At 39.5% G+C, this 18,871-nt stretch overlaps 1 protein-coding gene across 1 annotated transcript in view; it reads left to right on the plus strand.

The window, feature by feature from the left end:
- LOC136862934 (neural cell adhesion molecule 2) overlaps positions 1 to 18,871 on the plus strand; it is a 485,522-nt gene that overhangs the window by 19,022 nt on the left and 447,629 nt on the right. Inside the window, exon 2 of the mRNA XM_067139223.2 lies at positions 16,526 to 16,734. Within this exon, the coding sequence (XP_066995324.2) occupies positions 16,526 to 16,734 (209 nt within the window). The remainder of the gene's footprint in view (positions 1 to 16,525; positions 16,735 to 18,871) is intronic.

Here is an 18,871-nt window from a genome sequence, read left to right on the forward strand (position 1 = left end):
TTACTATTGGCCGGCAAGCGGTCACGTGATTTAAATCTCCACCTGCTCGAACTTAGGCTAGCGAACGTACACTCAGCCGCTGTAATTTTCCATGAGGTCATGGAATTTCCGTCCTACCAAAAATATCCCAAGGTCTTACTCATGTGGTGGGTTTTCTTTGTATGACTCTCCCCCCTTCCTCTTTCTGACCAAGACTTATTTGTGGACTCTGTATTTCCTTGTACGCCAACTAATGATATTCCCTGCTGTGAAGTAGCTAAAAGTTGTCGTGTTGAGCTAATCCGTCAGGCTCCAGTCTGTCGTCCTTCCTTCGCTCTGATTTCGACATTACCTAAACGAAATATTTTCAAATACACTCTTCTGTATTTCAATAAATGTACCATATTATTTTACCGATCAAATCATGATTGATTATGGGCCTAAGTCACTCGGGTTCATCTTCCTCTTGCCCAGGTAAAAAAAATCTAGTGAGTATCATGAGATTTTTTTTTAATGATGTGTCCATATCATCACTATCATGATTTGACATCGGATCCTCTGTTCTGCGACGGCTGTTGATTTCGTCTCTCAACATCTGGTTCCTGAACCTTAACTCCTCGTTCTGTCTTTCGATATCATGGATCGCATTGACAAATTCCTGCACGTCTCTGTCTATCTCTCCACACTCTGGACATGGCCTTGCTTCAATCTGTGTATGGATTACTTGGACTTCTTCTTCCCTTCCGTCATCTTCTTCATCCTCTTCTTCGACATCATCTTCTTCCGGCTCGTCATCTGCTTCCTCTCGTTCATCCTCTGCTTCTAGTCACATCTCTTTGTTTCCTTGTCCCGAATCGAACGTCGGTGCATTCGGGTTCAAGTTGCTGCCACCCTTCCTTGCTCTTTGGAACTGCAAGCTCTCCGCTCCTGTCGCTTCCTCCTCACGGCCTCGATCATGGATCGCCTCCTTCCATTTTCTCTTGTTCAGCTCTTCTATATACCGCCTAGACTCTTGGTATCTGTCATCCTTCTCCTGACGAGATCCTCCCTGGTAATATCTCGGGTTCCCTTGATTCCTAGCTGGATACGGCCTATAATTACTTCTCTGGAATCCACGGTATCCCCTGTCAGCTCGAAAGTTCCCTTGGTTGGTTTGCCGGTTGCCTTCCGCAAAATTCCTTGGTCTCGTCCATTGTCGCGGCTTCCACTCCGTATTATATGTTCGACGAGGTTCCGGATCAGTACTAGTTCCCTGGTTCTTCGTACTAGTGGTCTTCGGTTCGATTGTCCGTTCGATATTATTCACCTGTTGGTCCCGGCTCCTAATTTGTCTTGGGTTTGAATGATGCGTTGTGAGGTCTAATTGACGTAATAAAGCCTCCGCATCGACAGCTGTCTGGACATTTGACGCTATCATCATTCGTTGGACCTCGAATGGCAATTGCTTTCCAATGGCGCTAATCAATTCTGTTTCGCTCATTGGATTATCAAGCTCCCGTAGCTTGTGAAATTGTGCCACAAAGTAATCAGAGAATTTCGTTGGTGAAGATGTCGAATATCGTCTGGAGTATACTTCCAGCCTTAACTCCTGCTGTTCCTGAATACTCCAGAACTTTTGGAGAAAAGCCCGCCGAAATCCTTCAAAATCTTCAAAAGTATACAAGAAAGCCCTGAACCATACAGCTGGTGCTCCGTCTAGGAATTTCTCTACCGTTCGCAGTTGTCGCTCTACTGGTATTTTATTCTCATTTATATAACCGGCGATTTCCCGGATGAAACCTTTCGGGGTAATATGCCCACGGGCATCGAACTTTGGTGGCTTGTCATCAGACATCTTAATGACGTGTACCACCGATGTCGGGATAGCACTTGATGACGTAGACGACCCATCTCTGTTTTCAAACTTGAAACCGTGTGTATCAGCATGGGATAGGCCTCCTTTCTTATGAATCCCCTGGTTATCATGGGGTTCGTATTCGCGATATTGGAGGTTAAAATCTTGGCTAGACGCTGATGGTTCCAACCTAGCCTTCAACATCTCCAAGTCTTTTCGGATGTCATCCATTCCGTCGGGATTACAACTTGCTATTTCTTTTGTGCCGGAATTTTGCCCATTATACGCCTTGCATTGTTCTAACAAGCGAACTTCCGTGTCGGCAAATGATTGGCCCTGTTCAATTAAGTCTTCCGTCCGCTGGAATAACGCTAAGTTTGCGTCTTCGCACTTGGTTATTCTCTGGCTACGGTCTTCTAAATTTATAGTTAGTTCTTCGACTTTGTTTTTCAGTCCTGCTACGATGACAAGTGTACGTGCGGCTTCCCCACGTAACTCGTTCATGCCCTTGTCATGCTTGTCCAAGGTGCCAGCTATCTGCGCGCATTTTTCTTCTACTTGTCCCCGGACGATGTCATTCTCCTTCCTACACTCATCCCGAATTTCCTCTATGTGTGATTCTATGTCTTTTTTATCAGTTAATCGCAGAGCGGCGAGTTCCTTGACACTAGCGTTCAATTTTTCCTTAATTTCTGCGCGTTCCATTTGAGCCTCATCTCTAACGCGGTCAACCTTTTCATTAACGATGGTAATGTACGCATCCATGTGCACTTTTAATTCGTCTTTCGCGAAGTGACATGCTTCCTGGACTTGAGTTAATTTGTCCCTAAGTTCCTGTCCCATCGCTACGCTCGCGGCCTGAACTGCATCTATTTGTGCCTTGAGTTCTGATTTATTTATTTCACACGCAGCCTGTACCTGGTCTATTTTGTTCTCTAATGAAACACTATTAACCTTCATTTGTTGAATAATTTCCTGTCTATCAGAAACACTATCGGCCTGTACTTTGTCTATTTTATAAATAATTTCCTGTCTATCAGAAACACTATCGGCCTGTACTTGGTCTATTTTATTCTCTACCGAAACACTATTAGTCTGTAATTGATCTAACCTTCGTTCCATTGGACCAATACTTGCAGCCAATGCTTGCATCAAGTCCTCTAACGTGAGAGTTTTCACCTCTCCCTGTCCTTCTACCACTATGTCCTGGGATCGCTCCCTACCGTCGTCAGACATTATAACTTTTCTTGAGAAAGCAAAAGGGCCGATCGGCCTCTCGCCTTGCTGCACACGAAGGAATACGCTATTGGGTCTAGGCCCTATCCTATGACATTATACCCCTACACTAACTTTCATTTAACAAAAAAAATTTTGACTATAAAACTTGTTTACAATAGCCGGTCATTCAACTTGAATGCTGGCCTGTGCCTAAGATTTCACAATAAACCGCTCCAATATAACAACAACAACAACATTAAAAACAACGATGAAGTTGGAAATCTCCTGCCCTGAAATACGTTAATTTTAATTTATACCATCTCAACCTCTTTTTAACTAATAACTTGAACTGGTGCTCAGTAATATTTTTACCATTTCAAGCCTTCCTAAACAACTGTTTATAATATTCATCTCATGTCCAATGACATTTAAATGGAGTCCTGAATAACAAAAAAATATTAAATTCCATATGGGAAAAGAGAAACATCAAATCTTCGAGCTTATTGAATTTTGAATCATTGCCAAACTTGAAGAGATTAGCAATGGATTATAATAATACACTAGTCAAATCTAGCTCCGTTCGAAACTAACCTTACTCTAGCATGATATTACGTTACAAGTGAACACACACTTGACCGTGATGCGGTCATCAATTAATAAAAAATCAAAAATTTAAAAATATAAAATTTTGAAAAAAAAGTATAGAAATATAAAAATTGATTAGCAAAAAAAATTGGCCTCTCTGCCGTTATTAAAGCAACACTTTGCCGTTCTTAAAGCCCCACTTTGGGCCAGCCATTTTGCACCCGTCCACCTCCCGAGTCCCAGACTAGCATTTATCTCAGGGGTGTCGGTTCATTATTTAAATCATCAAATATAAATATAACGGCATAATAGAACACGGGGATGAACGGAGCAACTAAAAATTAAAAGGGGGAAGGCTCGATCGTAACTTGAATTTAAGGACTCCATGATAGGACTAGGAAGTGACTGTTACTTTAAAAAGGGCATCATCTAACTACAATAAAAAGATTATGAGATTGGTTTCCTTTGAAATAATTTGCCAGGAGGAGCGGTTTATTACGCCATTTGACGTATAAAATTTTGATACACGTGGCAACAATATTTGAATTTACACACATGTTACATATATAAATCACTTGCCATACCGCAAGTGGTATCAATATCTTGCTGTGTTGCTTCTGAAATAAAATGACATTTTGGAGGTATAATTTACGGATCGATTCCATTTGAATCGAACCGTCACTCAAAGATGTAGCTTCCTTCTATCGGGAGCCCGAGCATAACCCATGTTACGGTCGGCTTCCCGATTTAACTAAGATGACGTACTCCGGCTATATACATTTTTCCGAGACCGGTACTCGGACTGGGTAATGTTTCTCGTGAAGTGCGAAAACTGGATTCCACGGACAGTCCCTATCTTACGATATCCAGCTGATGCCATACCACTGAATCAGCATTTATATATTATTTACATGTGATCTGAATTGTTACCAGTTAGCCTCAGTAGACTACTGACACAGATGAGATAACGAGAAGCGATGGGAAATACCGTGCCAGTGACCCCCCTCGCATCGCGAGCGAAATAAACAAACACGCCAAGTATGCAGTCACATCGTCCCATACGGAAACCGTATAATAAAGAGATACCAAATGACTCTAATATTATCATTCTCAATATTCAACATACTAATAGAGGGATATTGTCACCAAACAATTTAATCCACGAAATTATCATCCTCGAAATTATTATTATTATTATTATTATTATTATTCAACGGTTCCTGGCACTGTCACGTTTGATTAATATCATCATTATTATGCGGGACGCAAACACAAATGGTTATTACTGTTATCATTATTATATCCCTCTCGTGATTATTATTATTATTAATGAATAGGTGACTCAAGATATTATTACTATTCACGTCACTTAAGAGATTATTATTATTAATGGACCGGTCACTTCCGCCAAATTATATATTAAGATATCGGTCGCAATTACAAATTAATTCACTGATCAACCAACGACATCATTACAGTTATTATTATGACAATTATTATTGATCCGACCGCGGTGATTTAACATCGTCCTTACATTGTTATTATTATTATCGGTTGCATATTATCATTTAGATTCCCGTTTAACATCGTTATCAACGCTCAATTAATTAAGGCGGTCCAATCCTTTATCTGCAATATTTATATTTATTATTATCACGACATCATGATTGTTCACACTCGTTATTACAATGAATACAATATACGACCATTTCTGTGGAATCTGAACTCTTATTATCCTTAAATCCGTTGTATCTCAACGAATAGCTGTGCAGTCTATTTATTTCGTACATGCTGTCACGGGTTCGAATTCTACCCGCTGCGTAACTCAGTATTTCTCTGTGACACTGCCCGTACATTTTACACTCATATCAATATCCTAAGTGTCTCTCGTACGGAATTTATTTTCCTCTCTATCTCAATATTCCTCGATTCATTTATTTATTCCTCACAGAATTATCAACTGACTTATTTATTCATTTCGGACATCGTACGACCTTTTATTATCTGACTGCAAATTCTTTCACATTTTCTATCTCATTTGGATCTATGCCTTAGTTCATTCTCCACAAATAATCGTAACATCTTGAAATTATATTTACCAAAATTTGACAATCATGGTCTCGTAATATTAGCACTACATGTTCCGGCTAATGAATCGCAACTTCAAAACGCGACATTTATACGTAAAAAAAAATTGGACCGTAATTTAAACCACACGTTCATTAACATGTACGGATTATTAACACCGATCTACATTTCAATATTATTAATCGATCAAATTAAGTTATCACGCACTTTAATTCCAAATTAAAACGACCTCCCGTCATTAAATGATTCCCAATAAACTCAACACTTGATCACATAAATTACATGAATTATTATTATCTCCAAATCGTATTAAAAAAAATATCTTCACAAAAAAAGTAGTTATATTATTTATTTATTATTATTATTAATATTTTAAAAAAATAATAATTTCGCCTGTAATACGGTAGTCCACTCGTAATATGTTTAACGCATAACCCCTTTTACAAATTCAATTTATTCTGGCACTAAACACTCCAGATATGATTTACTTGGAAATATTATATTAATCGCATCTCACAAATTTAACAACTTCACTTTGAAAATATGACCATATTAATTTCAACAAAACACTCTTGGTATGGCGAAGCTGGATTTTCCTTCCATGTCATTAAATGGCTCGTTAAAATGACAAAACATAAAAGCACATATCGGGTCTTATTTAACTAGCATAATCAAAATCAAATGTAAAGAAAATTATCGACTACAAAGAAAATATGAATGCATGCATGACTTAACGTACTACACTATATATACAAATTTACATCTCCAACAAACTGAATACATAAAAGACCCGATTATTTACATTATTATGATTTACTACTGTCCGTGCTATAAATTTAGGATGGGGTCGTTAAGCGACCCATCTTGTTACAGAAGGTAACCAAGTATAATCAAATTATTCCCATTTTTCCCATCACGATAACATTTCCCAAATATATTTTACAGTTTAGTACTCATCTTAGTTATCGGTATTCCATTGCAGCTTTGCAGACGAGAGGCTTCATCCAGCCCCTCTCTGCGTTTTACTCCTCCATCCTTGATGGCGTAGTTTCACAAAAGATTTCCTGGCACATTATTATTATTTTACACTCATATCTTGATTACCACAAACCTTCACCATTTACTACGTTAACACTGTATACTTTAATTTGGATACAACAAATTTCTATCCTAGACCCAAGAATTTAATATATTTACACTATTTAATCTTCGTCCACCTACCGCACAATGGACCTGGACACGTACGACGTGGTGTCAACTATTTCGCCCGTCGCGATACGCCCGATTTATACGGCATTCTTGACGTGTTCATTACATCGGTTCGGTATAGCTAAGTACAGGCTACCACTTCCTTAAAGTACTGTTCGTCACACAGTCTATTATGTACGTACTTATGGTGATATATTTTATACTACTCTCTTGCAGGGTAATTACTTTACGTCACTGATTATTCATAAATAAAAAAAACACTATCCTACGTTAACTATTTCCAGATTTAACATGTTGCTTGAGCGCGATCACACTTTACAAACACTGGCGGATGCTCGCGCCATTAAATGACTGTACGTCCGTAGAATTCTAAGTTACCGGCGACCAACAGTTCAACTCCCGATATTCAATTCACGTGTGCTGGCGACCGTCAATTCAGCTCCAACGATTCAAGACAAGTGTGCTGGCGAGCGTCAATTCAGCTCCAACGATTCAAGACAAGTGTGCTGGCGAGCGTCAATTCAGCTCCAACGATTCAAGACAAGTGGCTCGCGACCGTCAGTTCAGCTCCGTATATATGGATGAAGCCTTTTTCCCGCGGATTTGTTGACGTCATGCCCCTTAGGGAGGGGGTGGATTTTTAATATCGGTACTTGCACTCCGAATTGGAAGTTAAAATTTACATCAAATTAATCCACTCCGCTAGCATATCTGCTGGATAAAATATGAACTCCAGGTGATCACAGATTTAGGAGATATGGGTGGATTTAGCTCCTCACATTTCGCGCCTTTGTAAGCGTCCCTGACAACGTGGTCTCCTTTCAGCCAATGAGATTCAAGCTGTCCGGTTTCCAAGAAATCCAGCCTTCAATTTAATTAATTTGCCAATAAGTATTGATTATTTTTCCATGCGTGACATCTAATAAATTCATTACATCCATCCGCGTACTCATATTAATTTATTACTGAATACATTTGTAGTTACGAAAATATCTCATCCATCATTCCTTAAGATGGTATCACTGAGTCTCCCATCAAATTTTTACTATTGGCCGGCAAGCGGTCACGTGATTTAAATCTCCACCTGCTCGAACTTAGGCTAGCGAACGTACACTCAGCCGCTGTAATTTTCCATGAGGTCATGGAATTTCCGTCCTACCAAAAATATCCCAAGGTCTTACTCATGTGGTGGGTTTTCTTTGTATGACTCTCCCCCCTTCCTCTTTCTGACCAAGACTTATTTGTGGACTCTGTATTTCCTTGTACGCCAACTAATGATATTCCCTGCTGTGAAGTAGCTAAAAGTTGTCGTGTTGAGCTAATCCGTCAGGCTCCAGTCTGTCGTCCTTCCTTCGCTCTGATTTCGACATTACCTAAACGAAATATTTTCAAATACACTCTTCTGTATTTCAATAAATGTACCATATTATTTTACCGATCAAATCATGATTGATTATGGGCCTAAGTCACTCGGGTTCATCATACATAAACGATAAAAGGGAATTGTACCGGAAAAGTGTTAAATCACAGAGGCTTGCAGACAATACATTGAAATATACAACAGTCTATAATGAATATGTATCTATGTAGGTATACATGTAAGGAATCCACATTTTTGAGTTTGTACTGCATGATCCATTTCCAGTCATGCTTATAAGCCTTTGTTCGCTTGTTGTTTTACTTTCATCAAGTTCTTTATGTTATTAAAAACGTAAGCAGGAATATCCGTCAATACGGTACTTCAGCAGTTGCAAAGTGATGTGAATGAATTTGGACGAAATGCCGACAGGTGAGAACGTTATAATCAACAGCGTGCCTAAATGGGCTAATTGTTCCATCAATTCCTTCAACGATACTATAATGACAACATTAATTTGAACTTTTACAATATCAAAGGTGATGTCGAACATTGTTGAAGTAAGTACAGGTTACCATTAAATTAATGAAATAAATCAAACCATGAACTTGAATATTAGCTCATGTACATACATTCGACAAAACTCAAGTCTTTTGATGAGTTTCGATGTTCTAAGGGAAGATAAATATGCTGGCAAGCACTGTAGGAAATGCAATGCTTCTTCAAAGGCAGGGAGCAGGTGTCTAATGAAGGTCGTTTTAACTGTAGTCGTGTCACCCTTCATGTGTGGAAGAAAGGGCACAAAGTTGCTTCGTGTCGGCGGCATCATTTATATCGACCTACATGCAAGGTTGTTACTGCCAAGCTTGCCATGAGACCGCATCTGTTCTTGAACGTAAAACACTACACTCTATTATCACGAGAATACAACTCGGCCATAAATAAATCTTCAAAGTTATGTTCCATGTGCTGTTTCCTAACTACTAACGTAACGTTAACCATTGTTGGGTATTAATCTTAGTTAATATTAATTCCATAAACTATGATTAGGAAATAATACTTTCAGTTAATTACAATAACCAAGCTGTTCTCTTCGTCTTACGGAGCTCATTATCATCATCATCATTTCATCATACTGAAACTGATGTTTACCAGTGAGTATAATAGCTGGCAGACCTAAAATTTTGTTATACCCCACATGTTTTCTGAATATGCTATACCTATTACATTATGGTTTGGTAGCAACGTCAATCCCCAGTAGAATGATATCAAAACCGAGAAAACTAAGTGTGTGCGAATGTTTCCCTCCCTTTCTGCTCAGGCCTCCTCTAATTTGAGCCATGACGTCGCTCATTTTCGACAAGAATATCACAACTCAGTATTCATGATTTTTCAGAAGAGACGTTTTAAGGTTTAAGGTTGGGGTAACATACTTAGCCAGATATTTCTTAATAGTTTCATTGAATAATTTAATGGAACTGAGATTTACGAATATTATTCTATACACTAATAGTCAATAAATAGGTGAGTCGTCGCCGAGAATCGTCTATAATACCCTCTGTCATACTTGTGACAGTTTTGTTGCTGAAGTCTGTACTGAAGATAAGCACAATTAACTAGTAGGACGTTATTCTCACCAGAAAAATATTCGCTTACTTCAAGTTATGTCGATTTGGTAACACTGAAATATGAGCAGTTTACATTTTATGGAAATTTTAGAACCATTTTAGTGAAAACTGAAATATTATGAAATACTGCAAAACACTTTTCCTCCATGTATCTCTTCACCACACTGTCATAGAAAGGCTGTTAGTATTTCGGAATGCAATTTTTATGCACCAAATCCCTCGGATCACTTTCCTTCTTTTCGAAATTTTAGTTAATGCAAGGGTCAGCTTCACATCACTGTTACACGATCCCTTCTTTTTGTTGGGGACTACAGCTTCCTGGAAATCCATACACGAAATTAAGGGATCTTATAGAAAGGTCATTTGGGAAATTTCTTCACAACTTTTTGGACTTTTACATCCGACAACTTTACAGCTCCCATCTTAGTTAGACAATGTCCATATGCAACTGTTTCATGTTGTAGAAATCATCATAGCACATCTCATTTACGAGAAACGGTTGTCCAAACATTCTTGCAGTGGTAATCGCGGGGTTAAATGTTTCTGGTTAGTATATAGGGCTACCGTTCAATAGAATTTCTAAGTTTCGTTCTATCAAGGAATGGCTGAATCGCCTTCGTTTTGTGTGTGCACTGCTATGTGGTATTTGTGCACAACACTTTCAACATCCAGGGAATAAACTGCGTCAATCAAGGCATTCATAAATTTACTTCTTTAATGCCCTGCGGAATTGTCAGAGTAAAATACTTCGCAAAAAGCATTTCTTTATTTTCAGTAGATTTCCCTCTCATGATTCAAAGTACACACGTCACCAATTAATTTACACCTCTATAACTATTGCTTTCATTCCAGTCATAAGACTCACAGGAGTTGTTTTGAAAATTGTAGATAGTGAAGTTCAGGACATTTTCATTTAGATTTATAATAGAAGACTGATTTTTCACTTTTCGGCAGTTGCATTACTGCTTGCAAATCATAAACTGGCACAATGGTATCTTCCGTCGCCACTTCTTTATCCGTTCTTTTTCACGCAAGTATTGTTCAATCAATCAATCAATCAATCAATCAATCAATCAATCAATCAATCAATCAATCAATCAATCAATCAATCAATCAATCAATACTGATCTGCATTTAGGACAGTCGCCAAGGTGGCAGATTCGCTATATGTTGTTTTCTTAGCTTTTTCTTAAACGATTTCAAAGAAATTGGATATTTATTGAACATCTCCCTTGGTGAGTTAACCCAATCACTAACTCCACTTCCTATAAACGATCATTTGCCCCAATTTTTCCTCTTGAATTCCAACCTTATCTTCATATTGTGATCTTACCTACTTTTAAAGACACCACTCAAACTTATCCGTCTACTAATGTCAGTCCACGCCATCTCTCCGCTGACAGCTCGGAACACACCACTTAGTGGAGCAGCTAGTCTTCTTTCTCCCAAGTCGTAACAGCCCAAACTTTGCAACATTTTGGTTACGCTACTCTTTTGTCGGAAATCACCCAGAACAAATCGAGCTGCTTTTCTTTAGATTTATTTCCAGTTCTTGAATCCAGTAATCCTGTTGTGGGTCCCATACACTGGAACCATATTCTTACCAGAGACCTATATGTCCTCTCCTTTACATCCTAATTACAACCCCTAAACACCCTCATAACCATGTACAGAGATCTGAACCCTTTATTTACAATCCCATCTGTGTGAGTACCCCAATGAAGATCTTTCCTTATATTAACACCTAAGTACTTACAGTGATCCCCAAAAGGAACATTCACCGCATGAACGCAGTAATTAAAACTGAGAGGACTTTTCCTATTTGTGAAACACACAACCTGATATTTAACCCCGTTTATCATCATATCATTGCCTGCCGTCCATCTCACAACATTGTTGTTGTTTGAGTCATCAGTCCATAAACTGGTTTGATGTAGCTCTCCATGCCACCCTATCCTGTGCTAACCTTTTCATTTCTACGTAACTTTTGCAACCTAAATCTACTCTAATCTGCTTGTCATATTCATACCTTGGTCTACCCCTACCATTCTTACCACCTACACTTCCTTCAAAAACCAACTGAACAAGTCCTGGGTGTCTTAAGATGTGTCCTATCATTCTATCTCTTCTTCTCGTCAAATTTAGCCAAATCGATCTCCTCTCACCAATTCGATTCAGTATTTCTTCATTCGTGATTCTATCTATCCATCTCACCTTCAGCATTCTTCTGTAACACCACATTTCAAAAGCTTCTATTCTCTTTCTTTCTGAGCTAGTTATCGTCCATGTTTCACTTCCATACAATGCCACGCTCCACACGAAAGTCTTCAAAAACTTCTTTCTAATTCCGATATCAATGTTTGAAGTGAGCAAATTCCTTTTCTTAAGAAAGCTCTTCCTGGCTTGTGCTAGTCTGCATTTTATGTCCTCCTTACTTCTGCCATCGTTAGTTATTTTACTACCCAAGTAACAATATTCATCTACTTCCTTTAAGACTTCATTTCCCAATCTAATATTTCCTACATCACCTGCCTTCGTTCGACTGCACTCCATTACTTTTGTTTTGGACTTATTTATTTTCATCTTGTACTCCTTACCCAAGACTTCATCCATACCATTCAGTAACTTCTAGAGATCTTCTGCAGTCTCAGATAAAATAACAATATCATCGGCAAATCTCAAGGTTTTGATTTCCTCTCCTTGGACTGTGATTCCCTTTCCAAATTTATCTTTGATTTCCTTTACTGCCTGTTCTGTGTAAACATTGAAAAGGAGAGGGGACAAACTGTAGACTTGCCTCACTCCTTTCTGGATTGCTGCTTCTTTTTCAAAGCCCTCGATTCTTATCACTGCAGACTGATTTTTATACAGATTGTAGATAATACTTCGTTCTCGGTATCTGATCCCTATCATCTTCAGAATCATAAATAGCTTGGTCGAATCAACATTATCGAATGCCTTTTCTAGATCTACAAATGCCATGTACGTGGGCTTGTCCTTCCTCGATCCTCTACGATCAGACGTTAGGTCAGTATTGCTTCACGTGTTCCTACGTTTCTTCTGAAGCCAAATTGATCTTCTCCCAACTCTGTTTCAAATTGTTTTTCCATTCTTCTGTAAATAATACGTGTTAAAATTTTGCAGGCATGAGATACTAAACTAATGGTGCGGTAATTTTCACACCTGTCAGCACCGGCTTTCTTGGGAATAGGTATAACAACATTCTGCCGAAAATCAGATGGGACTTCTCCTGTCTCATACATCTTGCACACTAAATGAAATAACCTTGCCATGCTGGTTTCTCCTAAGGCAGTCAGTAATTCAGAGGGAATGTCATCAATTCCAGGTGCCTTGTTCCTATTTAGGTCACTCACAGCTCTGTCAAATTCTGACCTCAAAATTGGGTCTCCCATTTCATCAGCATCAACAGCCTCTCATGTTCCAGAACCAAATTATCTACATCCTTACCTTGATACAACTGTTAGATATGCTCCTGCCATCTTTTGGCTTTGCCTTCTTTCCCTATAAGTGGCTTTTCATCTGAGCTCTTAATATTCATACACCTAGATTTCCTTTCTCCAAAGGTTTCCTTGATATCCCTGTATGCAGCATCTACCTTTCCCAGGACCATACAGCCTTCGACATCCTTGCACTTCTCCTTCAGCCATTCTTCCTTAGCTACCGTGCACTTTCTATCCACTTGATTGTTTAATTGCCTGTATTATTTTCTGCCCTCTTCATTTCTAGCATTCTTGTATTTTCGTCGTTCATCAATCAGGTCTAGTATCTCCTGAGTTATCCACTGATTCTTAGTTGAACTTTTCTTCCTTCCTAACATTTCTTCAGCAGCCCTACTGACTTCATTTTTCATGACTCTCCACTCTTCCTCTGTAGTGTTTCCTTCAGCCTTTTCATTTAGTCCTTTTGCAACATGTTCCTTGAAACAATCCCTCACACTCTTTTCTTTCAACTTGTCTAGATCTCATCTTTTTGCATTCTTTCCTTTCTTCAATTTCTTCAACTTCAGATGGCATTTCATGACCAACAAGTTGTGGTCAGAGTCCACGTCTGCTCCTGGGAAAGTTTTACAATCGAACACCTGGGTTCTGAATCTCTGCCTAATCATAATGAAGTCTATTTGATACCTTCCAGTGTCTCCAGGTCTCGTCCACGTATACAGCCGTCGTTTGTGGTGTTTGAACCAAGTATTGGCAAGGACTAAATTATGATCAGTGCAGAATTCAACCAGCCGACTTCCTCTTTCGTTCCTTTGTCCCAATCCAAATTCTCCTACTGTACTACCTTCTCTTCCTTGGCCTAACACTCCATTCCAGTCTCCCTATCGAGGTCATTTTGCAGTTGCTCACAATCTTGGAACTTATTTATTGCTCTATACAGAATTACATTATTCGCAAAGGGCCTTATCTTCGACAATGTGCTATATAATCTTTATGCACTTCTGAAATGATTTTACACCCATCGATGAAGTGTTTAGACGTATTGGTTCTGGTATAGTGGAACTCAATTTTTGGTATAGGGTCAATGGATTTTCTAATTCCACGTTTTATAGTTTCGTCGATTTTTGGCTGTTCCGTAAGAACACTTGAAACTTGTTCAGTTTGCCTAGCACTAAACGTATACGACGAATGTTTATATCTGCGCGGAGTACAGATGCCAAGTCGGGAGAATGGCAGCCACGGAGGGGTTCCTTCAAATTTAGAAACACGTCGAAGTCACAAGAAGTCATGTCTGGTAACAACGGATTGTGTTCAAAGACCACTCAATGCCATCGTTTCAATAAGAGCCTGACATTGTTTGGGACATTACGACTTGCGTTGTCATGCAATATTACAGGGCAATCGTCTCGCAACAAACGTGGACGTTTGCACCGCATAGCCGGACGCAGATGTCGCTCAAATAATCGGCGATTGTAGTCACTGTAATCGGTTTGACCCTCAGGCACAGCATGCGTAAGAATAACACTCTCGTAGTCTTATGCCACTATCAGCATATTCTTCAACCGACTGGATATCTGCCGGAATATATGTGGGAGTGGCGAACCCGGCTGACGCCATTTATTTGACGATTTAATTCAGGCTCGTAGGCTCGTGCCCACGTCTCATCAATGGCGATAATTTGCTGCCGAAATGCGTCTCCTTCGTTGCGGTATCTGTCCAGATGGGTGCCAGCCAGTGCATACAGGTGCCATTTCTGTATGACGGTGAGTTGATGTATAATACAACGGGACGCTATTTTCCTCATGTTAAGACATTTCGTCAGTATGCCACACCGTTTGATGACTGAGACTAACATCTACGCATAAGTCTCGTAGAGTCCATCCATGGTCTACGGAAACGAGATCACTCACGATCGCAATCCGATCTTGAGGAATGGACCGCCGTCTCATTTCAACCTGCACGAAACGCCCTGACCCATCGTGCAACCGTCCTCAACGGTAATGCATTCTCACAACAGGCTTCACGTATTCTTCGATGCATTTTTTGCCACGGGCAAACTCGATTTTTATTTTAATCCACGAACGCTGACCACCTTTTTAAAACAGGCTTAAGAACGGTGAAATCGACACTCTTCACTTCAACGCCACACAGTAACAACACTCCCAACTGTATGCTTGTCAAATGCACACTACACAATAAATCACTACTGATCTGCATTTAGGGCAGTCACCCAGGTGACAGATTCTATATCTGTTACATCTCTAACTTCTTCTTAAATGATTCCAAAAAAATTGAAAATTTAATGAGCATCTCCCTTGGTAAGTCATTCCAATCCCTAATTCTCCTTCCTATAAACTATTACTTTCCCTAATTTTTCCTCTTGAATTCCCTTTTCTTCATATTTTGATAGTTGCTACTTTTACATACACCACTGAAACTTATTCGTCTACCAATGTCATTCCACGCCATCTCTCCGCTGATAGCTCGGGACATCCCACTTAGTCTAGCAGTTCTTCTCCTTTTTTTCTCAAGTCTTCCCAGCCCAATCATTCTAACATTTTTGTAACGCTACTCTTTTGTCGGATATCATCCAGAACAAATCGAACTGCTTTTCTTTGGATTTTTTCCAGTCCTTGAATCAAGTAATCCTGGTGAGGGTTCCATACACTGGAGCCATATTCTAGTTGGGGCCGTATCAGAGACTTATATGCCCTCTCCTTTTCATCCCTACTAAAACCCCTAAATACCCTCATAACCATGTGCAGAGATCTGTACACTTTATTTACAATCCCATTTATATTATTACCCCAATGAAAATCTTTCCTTATATTAACACCTAGATACTTAAAATGATCCCCCAAAAGATCATTCACCGTATCAACGCAGTAATTCTGTTCGTAAAACTGACAACCTGACATTTAACCCCGTTAAGAGTCGACGTAGCGCTCCCTTGCCTGTTTACGCATGCCCAATCTCCTGCGGGTGTCCTGTACTAATTTGCCGCTACTTTATTCACAACCTTCGTATTTGTGATGTATGGTCATAACATAACGGTGATACTTCCAATTTAAGCAGGAATAGTATGGCTATTCGGTCACAACTCTGAATTATTGTACTGATTAATGAATAACTATTGAAAAAAATCTAGTCTTATTTTGTTTTCTTTCAGCTTCGATGTGCGTGGCCGCCAATACGGACAAGCGAAACTTTGGTCTGCTCCAAACGCTTTCGGTCCACGCGCCTATTTCCGTACCGCGTCAACACCTGCCCAGTTGCTGGTAGATGACCTCGAACTATCCGACGAGGGCGTATATCGTTGCAGAGTGGACTTCCGGAACTCTCCCACCAGAAATCTGAAAATTAATCTCACTGTCATAGGTAAGTCTCATTATGTGTTTATTCTGTTTATTTTTTAGATCTCTCTGTACGAAATAGTATGCAACGTCCATTATGCTGATCCTTTTTAAGACAATCAAGTTTTCCTTCCTCCATTGTAGATCCAGGGAACTGTTTCCCAAGGTACAAAATACGTTCTTGGTACACCAGAAAGTAATGATTCGATTCCCTGTCAAGATAATGACGGGGAAAATAGTGAAGAGGTATATAGTTGAATTATCCCATGTCACCGGGTGCTAAGGTTACGAATATAGGAAACATTTACCTTTCTCTCCCCCAGGGATCTTCACAGCCAGTACGGAATAGGCTTTTCCCCTTTTCAAAACTGAATCTTGAGAGGCCGACTGACATTTGGATGGAAGAAAATGTGTTTTCCTATGGGTAGGCCTATGTGTAAAGTAAAATTGAACCTTACCGTACCGTACTGTAGGAATATACTGCATGTTTGCATGACGTATGTATGCATTTCTACAATATGCCAATGTTCATTTAACTGTACACACAGGTACTGGAAAATGAACACAACGAAAATTCTTCGATGCCCTGCATACCCATAATTGATTAGGAGGCGTGACCAGTCCTAAGGAGAATCATAGGTAGGAAGAGCATTGTCAGATACGTTGTATTGTTTCAACCCGTGAATTACATGATCTGATTTTAGAACGCGGCTACTCTTGGCTTCTCTTGGAATATATAATCTGCTCGAAACAACAATTTAGAGTATGTCAATACTAATAATAATAATAATAATGGCATATGGACTCCAGAGAGGTCTGGTGCAGGTCTTCTTCTAGTAGACCGCATATAAGTGACCTGCATGTCTGTGAGGTTGGGGATGATTTATGTGAATATCATTTCTTATGATGAAGGCGTAAAGGACACCCAGCGAGACGAATTAACCAATTACGGTTGAAATCCCGTTCTCAGCCGGGAACCGAACCCTGGATCCACCGGACCGAAGGCCAGAACGATAAGCATATAGCCATGGAGCCGGACAATATGTCACTTATTTACTCCAATGTAACAATGGCCACTAATTTCATCAAGTGAAATAAATATTAGAATATATTTTGCAGGAGGTATATTTAAACCGTCCGTCCAAAAATGTTCCGAGACTGATTTTATTATTGGCATATAATCAACGTCAGCGAAGTAACTACTGTGGCAGCTTGAACTAACAACTGTAAACAGCAGATGTGCATTCGAGCAGTCAGTTGTGAGGAGGCTTTGTTAAATAGTGGATGTGCGGCCGAAGTGTGTCTACATTGTTGTGTCACAAAGTGCAATGGAGCAACGACCAGTGATTCGGTTTCACATTTTACTCGGTAAAACGGCTACGAAGACATTTGAGTCCATGGAAAAGGCTTACAGAAATAGTTGTTTAAGCCGTGCACCAGTGTTTGAGTGGTTTAAATGTTTTACAGAGAGACAGGTATCACTCCATGGAAAATGAGATGTCAGCTGAGCTTCAAATATATGCAGGCTAGCCTTAATAAAGAGAAGTGTCACTTGTAGCATTCTCAATTACACTAGTAAACAATTGAGTGACCCCAATTCATCTTGTTTATACGCAGGTTGCCCCATGGTGGGCTTATCAATTACAACATTTCACAAAAGGAGAGAGTACTGTTCCCCAAGGGAAGCTAAATATATACACGGTTACATACAAATCCTTAAAATACTGTATATACAGGTGCATATTGCCCATTATATAGGCGTAAAGGAAGAAAAAGTGAAAGCAAAAGTAAGCCATTAACAAGAGGAAAGGAGGTGAAACACCAGTAGTCCTTAATGACCATTCAGGATAAACAAGAATCTAGGTGGCCTTAAGGCCCAATGACGCAGAGGCTAATCCCATGCTAAAAAGGGTGACTAAAGGGGAATGTTCAAAGCCCGAGAAAAATTTCCAAAATTTAGATGTTGAAAAACTTTCGTCAGCCGGCTCAAATGTAGAAGAGGAGAGTTCCGAGGGTCACCACTCCTACTCCCATACTATAAAAATTTTCCCAGTAGGGAATATAATTTGAGTCGATAAACTGCGCAGAAGGTTCTACATTTCAGCGAAAAATGAAAAGATAACATTAGATTTTAAGGAAAATTGCTGAAATCTTTTCCTCAA

Source organism: Anabrus simplex, chromosome 2 (genome assembly GCF_040414725.1).
Source record: "Anabrus simplex isolate iqAnaSimp1 chromosome 2, ASM4041472v1, whole genome shotgun sequence".
NCBI lineage: Eukaryota > Metazoa > Arthropoda > Insecta > Orthoptera > Tettigoniidae > Anabrus > Anabrus simplex.